Below are 9,504 nucleotides of genomic sequence, written 5' to 3'. Positions count from 1 at the left end.
GCCCCGCAGCGCCGTAAAGCCTGACGGGAGCTAAGCCTTCCCACACTGGTTGTGCCAGCGAGACGCCTTTGGCCCGCCCCCTGCCGCAGGGCGCGCCGGGAGAGGCTCGGGTTCCCCCTCCCTTCCAAGGAGGGAGTGGAGGGTGTTTCCGACGTCAGACAGCCTTTACGGAGGGGTGGGGCTAACTCTGCCACGCCCTTCACGCCCGGCGTGGGTGGGGCAGGGGTGCGAGTCCTTGGGCCTGAGCCAAGGAAGGCCTTTGCACCGGAAAAAGGAAGGCTTGTGGTCTACGCCATTTCCTGCCCGAGGAGCGCGCCGATGTAGGGTGCGAGGCCACGTGACGCTACTGCTGGTGAAGAGGGAAATGGGGGTGGGGCGGCCTGGCACTGTTTCCTTTCCGGTCACGTGCGACCGGAAGTGGCGGCTGCTGCAGAGAAGCGGAGATGGGGACCTCTCTGGATATCAAGATTAAAAGAGCGAATAAAGTGTATCATGCTGGGGTAAGTGGGGGCGTGACCGAGTTTGCAGATTCCGTAGTCTCCCATGTTCTGTGCGTCTGGGTGACTGGGTGGGGCCAGTAGTCCGTCCTCAGGTGTGCCCCGCCAGGTGTGCGCCTCCCCGCCAGGTGCGGCTTGCTGTCCGCAGAGGGTGTCTCCGGGGCTGCAGCTCTGCCCGGCAGGCCCCTTGAGTGTCCAGCCAGACCTTGGGCCCCAGGCTCGAGCCGTCGCATTGAGTCCTAAGGGTGGAGGACCTGTGGTGACCAAACGCCTGCACTCTGTCCTACCATGACTGCAAAGGTCTAATGATCAAAAAGCAAAGTTGACTTTGGAAGTAGGAATAGGGACATATGGTGGCAGCGTACTTCATGTCACTTCTAACAAAATGCAAAAATTACTTTTTCGGGGAAAGGGTGGTCCATTAAAATGCAAGGATATGCAAAGTAGGATCTTTGTCATTAGCAAGTTTCTTGCCATTGGCTTTTTAAAAAAATTTTATTTAAGGAGAAAAAAGAAAAAAAACAGAAAAAGGGTTCAAGTTATGCAGACTTTCAGAAAAAATAAACAGTAGGAAATCACTAGTTAATTACATATTGTCATCTTAGAAATAGTTGTTGAAGTTACAAAATTAAATCATATAGAGGGGACTTTCAAACAGTGAGACTACAGTTTTGTTCAATGATCCAACAAAACTCAGTAATATGGTTATCTATCTTATACACTTAAATATATATGCAGTTATATCTTTTAGAGAACTTTCTTTTCCTTTTTTTGTACAATGACAATTACACATTTTGGATTTTATTACTCCCACAGTTCTTATTACTTTTTTTTTTGAAGAAAGTAAAACCAAATGTGACATACCAGGACAGAGTCAGTCAAATCAAAAGGATGGACATAATACATAGTGTAAAAACAAAATACAAGGTGATCAACAAAGGTTACCATAATGCCTCTTGCTATCTTAAGAAGAATTGCCTCAATCATCAGTTATAATAAAATTGAACAAAACAGTAAAGAATAAGACCAATAAAACCAAAACATTGGAGACATTGAGGACTTCAAAAGAAGATAATAGTCAACCAGAATGGGCATCACAATAAATCTTATTGTCTTCATAGTTGTTGCCTATACTTTCAAACTTGGTACTATCAAGCATAACAGAATAGAGGAAAATCAGTCAAAACAAGATGGTGAAAGCAATACAGAGTTTCACATCAAGTTAATAGGAAATCAAAGTGGTTTACTATAATATATCGTGCTATTTTTTATTTATTTTTCCCTTAATTAAAAGGATAAAAATGAAAAAGTAGATAATAAAAAGGACATTGAGATAAAAAAAAGAGGGCATAACAACAAAACAGCACAGGTCAAAACATAGCCATTTAAGCAAAATAGTGTTTCACCACAAGATAATCTTGACATAATAGTAATTACCATAGTGTCTCTTCCCTTTTGCCATTAGCTTTTTTAAACTTGGTTTCCTCATTCTGCAAGGTGAGACTATTGGAAGTTTTCCTCTTAACTCAGAACCTGAGCACATATGCTACGTCAGAATCGGTCACCTTGGAGAATTTTAAAAGCACAATAACCTGAATCCTAACCCCGGAGACACCAGCTCTGGTGTGTGGCTGCAGTTGAAATCACAGCTCCAACACTGGAATGCAATTGATAGTGGTGGCTGGTCACATGGGTGCAGTGTGTCAAAAGGGTGACAGCTTGGAGGGATGCTACAATTTTGGGTAAAACACAGTCGGGGAAACTTGTTACTCTTCAAATAGCTACTCCCCAAGCCAGAGCTTATGATAGGGGAATCCACCCAAACCTAGAGCAACAGCAGCAGCCCTAGCGTCACTACTGAGGAGACCGCCTTTTTGTACTTGCTGGCGTGATGCACCAAGAAGGGCCCAGCTCATCTGTGTAGTATTCCTACCAGAAATGTTTACTCTTAAGTTCATACAGAAACTTGCAAACTCGTTGCACTTGAGAAAAATTCTGTGAAACCGAATTCTTGGATTCTTTAAAACTGCCACTGTCCCAGGGGCGTGGTGGCACACACCAGTAATCCCAGCACTCAGGAACCTGCGGCCGGATGATGGTTTCCAGTTTGAGACCAGCCTGGGCTACTCCTTGAGCTCAAGGCCAGCCTGAACTGCATAGTAAGTCCTTGTCTCAAAAAACAACAAATGTCAATGTCATAGGAAGAAAAAAGGAAAGGCTTTCAAGATTTAAAAGACACAAAAGGGATATGAAAATTGAATACATGCATACGGGTTGAAGACAAATCAACTCTAATATGGCCCACAGGTTAAACAGTTTCACGTTGGTGTTAAGCTTGTAGGGTATGATGTTCATGGGAAAATACTTCACATGCTGCAGGATTAGAAGCAAAGTAACTCAGCTGGGCAGCCCTAGATTTGCCTGTGTTCCTTTCTGTGTGTGTTACACAAAAAGACGTGGCAAAGAAGGTGTAACTTTACCAATTGCTGAACCTAGTTGAGAGTTATGTGGGTCTGTTTTGTATTCTTTTTTATTTTAAATAACAGCTTTACCTGCCTTAGTGGTGCAGGTCTGTAATCCCAGCCTGAAATCTCAGCACATGGGAGGCTGAGACAGGAAGATCACAGAGTTCAAGGCCAGCCTGGGCTACATAGTGTGATCAAGGCCAAGCTGTACTACATATCCAGACCCAGTCTCCAAAATCCAAAAACAAATGATGGCTTTGTAGAGATGTAATTTAAATACCATAAAATGCTTATAAAGCATATCATTTAGTGGCTTTTAGTATGTTTATAGAGTTCTGAGTCCATTATTACTGTTTGGCAGTCTGTCTCTGGATTTGCCTCTTCTAGATACTTCACGTGCAGTGGTCTTCCTTGCACCAACACTTGTGTTTGCAAATCATCTGGTTCACAAACAGAAGTGTCTGGCAAAATTATATTTTTGTTTGCACACTCTGTATCAAGTGACAGACAACTGCAGCCATCTTTCCCACACAAACACATCTGGCCATCTTCTCCAAGGTCATAGAACAAACTAAGTACTGAGGTGTCTCCATAAGTGGAAACATACAGTGTGTAGCCTTTTGCGACCAGCTGCTTTCACCTAGCATGCTTTCAGTGTTCACACAGGATGAAGTGTGTGTCAGTTCCCCACTTCTTTTTATTTTTCTTTTCTTTATTTTTTTCTGATACCAGGGATTGAACTCTCAACCTTGTGCTTACCAGGGAAGCACTTAAGCCACTGAGCTAAATCCCCAGCCCTTCTTTTTATGGCTAAGTAACATTCCATAACGTGGATAGTCCACATTTTTTTTATCCATTGATGGACATTTTGATGGACATTTAGGTACCTTCCACCTTTTGGCTATTATTAGCATTGCTACTACAGGTTTTTGTGTGACTACGTGAACATTTTCATTCCTTTTGGATGTATACATAGGAGGGGGTTTTGCTGGTTAACTATGTTGAACTTTCTTGGAAGAACTACATCATTTCACTGTCCAACTGCAATTGTGTGACTGTCCCGATTTCTCCACTGCTTTGTGTTCTCATAACTTTGCTGAAGCTTGGAGATTTTTCCAAGTAAATACAGGGTGGGCAGTGACAGGAAACTACATTAGCTTTAATACGTGCTCTATTTAATGTTGGCAGGTTTTATTCAGAGATTTTCTTCTTATCTGAGATGCAGACATATATTTTGAAGCTTTAACTACAGTACTACAAATAATGAAAAATACATGTAGACAAGGTGCAGGAGATGAGATTGTAAAGCTGCTCTGGCAGGAATATTCCACAGCCGGGAACATTCCCCACGAGTGGCAGAGTCGAAGATAGTGTCATCTGTGATATCTGTTGTAGTCAGGGGTTGTAAGGAGAACCACTAGAATCAGGACATGGAGTTTATTGTTCTATGATGGTCATCCAGAGTTAACACAAGAAAGTGCAGGAAATCTGTCCACAACACTAAAGACATAGGATAATCAGCCAAGGGCCTAAATCCCACAGCAGTGTCCCACATGAGTCCAGATGAAGACCCAGAACTCATGATAATGCCTCCTACAAGTCCAGCTGGAGGTCTAGAGTCCACAAGTTGTGGACTCACACCAGTCTGTTTAACGGATCTGTGCTGGGAAGGCCTAAAGGTCAGCGGTGGAAGCTAGAAAGTCTAGCCAGCAGGGTGAAGGAGCTGTGCTGGTAGGGTGAGGATTCTATGCTGGAGCTGAGAAGTCACACTCAAAGACCAGGGCTGTCCTGAAAAGCACCACAGCCACCCTCAGCGACACGGAGGCCCTGAGTTCCTCCAACGATAAGCAGAGTTGAGTACATGCCAGGAAGCCAGCGTGACGAGTTCACCCTGGAGACCAAGCGGAGCCAGGAAGCAATGCTCGATGTGAGGACCAGGGTTCTCCAGGAGAACCAGCGGCTCAAACAGCAACACGTAGGAGAACCCACAACGCCTCAGCGCCTCTGTTTTCCTTCTCCATGTCTCCGTTTATGCTTAACTTTCCTCAGGAAGGACATCTACGCTCAGTGCCATGCCCTGACCTGTACAGCTCTTTAACTCAAGAGGATGAGAAAATGAAGAGCTGAAAGCTGGGGTCGAGTGGAGCCCTCTCTCTCCTGATGGTAGAAAGGAACTGGCCCTCACTGTAGGGGTGTTTGTTTATACATTTAGCACTTTAAGGTCACATGGCACCCTGTTGCCTAGTAATCTCCGGGTCAATCTGTTCTCCCACGGGGCTGCTGGCTTCACAGGTGTGGTCAGTTTCCAGCTTCACAGCTCGCTATGCCCCGAATGGCCGTCCCTTGGAGGGCCCGGGGCAGTGACTTCCTCAAGAGTGGCCCATGGTGGAGGGAAGGCTGACTCTTCTCCTTCCCTCAGCTGGAAATGAAATTCCCATTTCTCTGTCCTCTAAGATGTGGGTCAGCAGTCCATGAGCGGAGCACGAGTGCCTGTCACTCCATCCAGTCATTTGTCTCTGTGACCTAGAAGGCAGTCGCAGCAGCATGGGGAGGTGCAGACAGCCAGCATCACTCTTCCTTTGCTAGTGAGGAAACCGAGGCCTAGATAGGTTGAAGAATTGGATCGCCCCCTTAATGACACCTGGATTCCAGCTGGACACGTCAGTCCACATCGTGTCCCATCTGTCATTTTCTGCCTGTTCCCTCAGAGTGGACATTTTCATGCAGTGTGGAGAAATTGGTAACGTCAAACTGGTGGTTGTTCCTTTCCTAGGTGCGCTATGAATCACACTGTGATATTCCAGTTATTTAAGAAAAGACTGATAGGGCTGGGGATTTAGCTCAGCGGCATAAGCGCCTGACTTGCAAGCAGGCAGTCATGAGTTCGATCCCTGGTACCGATAAAAAAAAAAAAAGAAAAAGACCAAAAGAAAAAAAAAAAAAAGAAAAGACTGATAAAATTCCACTCTAAACATATGCTGATTCTATCGCTGTGTTTTTTAGTCTTCCAGTTGGGGAAATGTTTGAAAACGGTTAATTCCGTGGACACCAGAGAACTTGTTATACTTGGGTTTAACATTGATTTTGGGGTTTCTATCTAGGAAAAAAAAAATGTTCTTTGACAAAATTATTTTTGTCAGCATGATGCACACCCATCAAGATGCTGTGAAGAGGACTCCCATGCTGTCCCTTGAGGCATCTACACACCGGTGGTTCATGTGGTTCCAGGCATGTGTGTTGCATGCATGTGTGACTGACAACTTGTTCTTTTTGTTTAATAGTGTATCTTGGGTGTTTTTGTGAATCCCACTCTTTCTTTTTGGCATTGGGATTGGAATTCGGGACCTTGTGCTTGCCAGGCGGGGTGCTGTGTCGCTGAGCTATACCCCCAGCCCTTACGAATCCCATTCCTTTCTAGATTATTTAATCAGCTCCTTTCTGCCATTGTCTGTTTCTCCCTCGGGCTCCAGGTCGGGAGAGAGAGGTGAATAATTACATAACTGGGGGCTGATGAAGTGCGCGAGTAGAGCAGTGCGTGGTCCATGACAGAGCATTTCCAGGGTGTGAGGAACGCAGGGCACTTCCTGAGCTGCGTGGAACCCGTCAGAGCAGGCCGTGCCAGGAGGAGCAGAAGCGTGAGCGGAGCGGCTGGAGCTCGAGCGGTCTCGTTGCAGGGGTTTCCAGTCACTTGTCCTCCCTCGCTGATGTGGCATTGGCAGCAGTTATTTTTTAAATGCAGTTTGGCTTTGGTATCTTACCATACTATTTCTTCGGTTTTAAGTTTGTTCTGTTTTTCAAACAAAAAAATGTCCCAAGTTGGTTGTTTAGCTTAGTAAATTGTAGTCTCTTTAAAAAAATGCAGACATTTCCCACTAAGTACTACTTTATTTGCATCCTGTAAGGTTTTGTTGAAGGAGTTACTGGAAAGGAACACCCTGGTAACTCCTGGGGGACGCAGGGTCACCCTGCCTGCCTGCTACTGGGGGCGGGGGTGGCCTCAAGCGCCCTAGGGACCTGGGGAGACCCCCACATAGCACCCTATTGCTGTATCTCCAGCAAGACTGGATTGTAATATGTAATTACGGAGCTTAAATATCTTACATTTTTATCCAAGTTACTTAGAAACCAGTTACAGCCACAACTCATATGACCAGATGTTAATTTCTTGTGTGAGTATTAACATTTTATTTATGTTTTAGGATTGCTGTGCTGTCTAGGCTGGCCTTGAATTTGAGATACTTCTGCCTCAGCCTCCCCTGTATCTGAGTTTATAGGCATGTGCTATCACACCTAGCCTTAATATTTAAAGTTTTTTATGAGCAGATTTGTGAAAACAGCTTTAACAAGAGTAAGAATATGATGGGGAGCAAGAAAAGACAATACTGTGGGAAATTTTACTGTAATTCCCTGATAACCAGCAGTTACAAAGATACTGAACGTACTTTTTTTGGTACTGGGAATCGAACTCCTGACCTTACGCTTGCCAGGCAGACACTGTTGAACATAGCTCTGTCGTTACACGAATTACTTTCTGTTGTTGGGATTTTGTTGTATGAATCCTCCTAATTAAAGTATATATGTATATATTTACTGTTTCTATGTTTAGATCTGGTAATATCTGCCATTTAGTAGGTGCTCAAAAAATTGTTGTGTGTTAACTGGAAGCCTTAAAGCATTTGAACAAAATTTCCTAGACCTGTAGTAGATTTTTGTGTGCGCCCCCCCACCCCGTTGAACCCAAGGCCTTGAGCCCAAGGCTGATAGTGCTGTAGATGCCTGGATCGGAGAGTGGGGCTGTGGTCTTCATGATGGGTTTTTTTATTTATAATATTATAGGTATGAGTTCCAGACAGATGTGGTAAGACTTACTCTTATTTTGAATAAGCTCTAAATCTACACACTGAACATGCATTGCTTGTACCTGGTTTAGTGTTAGTCAGTAAGAGAATGACTCACATAAGTATGGGTAGAGATTTGGGAATTTAGGGAATATGGTTTTCTCACTCAGGAGTAGAAAACAATAGAAAATCATCCAAAGGTCAGGTGGGACCGCTGGGGCCGCCCGCTCCCTCCTGGGAGTCCTCCCCCTGCCTCCAGCACCTGGACTTCGTGTGGGACCTGATTCCGATTACATATCTCTCATGAGAACCCCATCGAGTAGTGTTCCACACTGCCTGCACCGGCCAGCTTTCTCAGCAGCTGTGAGATTTGTGATTGAGAAGACAGACTCCAGGAACCCTGCAACCCCGTGGCTGTGACAGGAGCGAGTGTGTTAACCTGTACCCCTGGGCTTGGCTGGTGGAGGATCGGCACCTTCTGCCTTCTCCGTGGTCCGCGCAGCCTGTTGGTGCTAGCAGCTCCTCTTGTCTACCATGACTTTATAATCACACTACAGCCTGAAGATGGCCGAGTGCTGGTCACATGACTTCCAGACCGTCTGGCCTGGCCTCTGGCCTGGAGGAAGGATGGTCAGCGACCAAAGGGATTATGACACTTTTTGGCTCAGGAAGCTGGTATGGCTGTACACCTCCTTGCATGGTGTCCTGGGGTTTTTTTGAGGCAGTTGAGGCTGGCCTCGAACTTACAGGGGTCCTCCTGCCTCAGCCTCCTAATGCTGGGATTACAGGCATTCGCCACCATACCCTGTCCTAATGTGTTCTTGATTGAAAAGTTTCAGATCCATCATAAGTTGTATCTTTAGTATACTCGGGGGCTTATTGGTTAGAACCTTACAGTAAATCTTGCCCTAATGTAGACATAATTCTTTTTTTTTTTTTTAATAAACTCAGTATGCTTTAAATTCTTAAGTCTGGCACAGGTGCTCATGAAAACGACACTATTAGATACTACTGTTGTGAAATCCATCAGTGAGAGATTTCTTCCCCAGCGTGGCCACGTTTCAGTGATGCGGGATTTGTGCACTGCAGGCTGAGTTTTACCACAAAGCCTTGGTACTCTCATTTTGCCTTTTTAGCTTGCATGTAATTTGTTTTAAATAAAACAAACCCTTTACGGTACGCAACAGCTTCTTGTTGCGAAGAAAAACTGCAAAGCTTTTGCTGCTTTATGAAAAGCGCAACCATTGCACTTCCTCCTGCTGGGTTCTTAGTAATGAATCAGAACCGGATGCTGTGAGGGGGGCAAACAAGGTCTTCCAGGTGGGCCGGCTGCAGAGCGGCGGGAGTTTTGAACCTTTCAGGAAACGGCCATCGCACCCAGTATGTAGGTCTCTCTTCTCAGGAATAACCTAATACTCCCAAAAAGGCTGGTCTCCTAAATTCCAGCCCGGCCCTTATGTAACAACGAGAAGTATTTGCAGAATCACCCCAGCCTGCTTGAAACCGCAGGGCAGGGCCACCGTGTCCACTGTCTCCGTGCGGCCTGCAGAGCCGTGATGGGTGCGCACACCCCCGGTGGTGCCTGCACAGGTCACAGGGGTCAGGCCTGACTCAGCTGCCCCGGTCAGCATCTCCCTGCCTGCCTGCTGCTCCTGTGGCGTCAGGGTTCTGCTGTGTGTCACCAGCCAGACCTCCTCGTGGCCC

The 9,504-nt window shown here is 45.6% G+C and overlaps 1 protein-coding gene across 1 annotated transcript in view; it reads left to right on the top strand.

Moving 5' to 3' along the window:
• Positions 1–294: 294 nt before the first annotated feature.
• Vps26c (VPS26 endosomal protein sorting factor C) overlaps positions 295–9,504 on the top strand; it is a 29,201-nt gene continuing 19,991 nt past the window's right edge. Inside the window, exon 1 of the mRNA XM_003463934.5 lies at positions 295–500. Coding sequence (XP_003463982.2) covers positions 444–500 — 57 coding nt within the window. The 5' untranslated portion in view covers positions 295–443. The remainder of the gene's footprint in view (positions 501–9,504) is intronic.

This window comes from Cavia porcellus, unplaced genomic scaffold, assembly GCF_034190915.1.
Source record: "Cavia porcellus strain 051 isolate PalLab524CR breed Dunkin Hartley unplaced genomic scaffold, mCavPor4.1 scaffold_15, whole genome shotgun sequence".
NCBI classification, from domain to species: Eukaryota; Metazoa; Chordata; class Mammalia; order Rodentia; family Caviidae; genus Cavia; species Cavia porcellus.
Note: the sequence above shows the minus strand (reverse complement) of the source record. Positions and strands in the feature narration are given on the sequence as shown.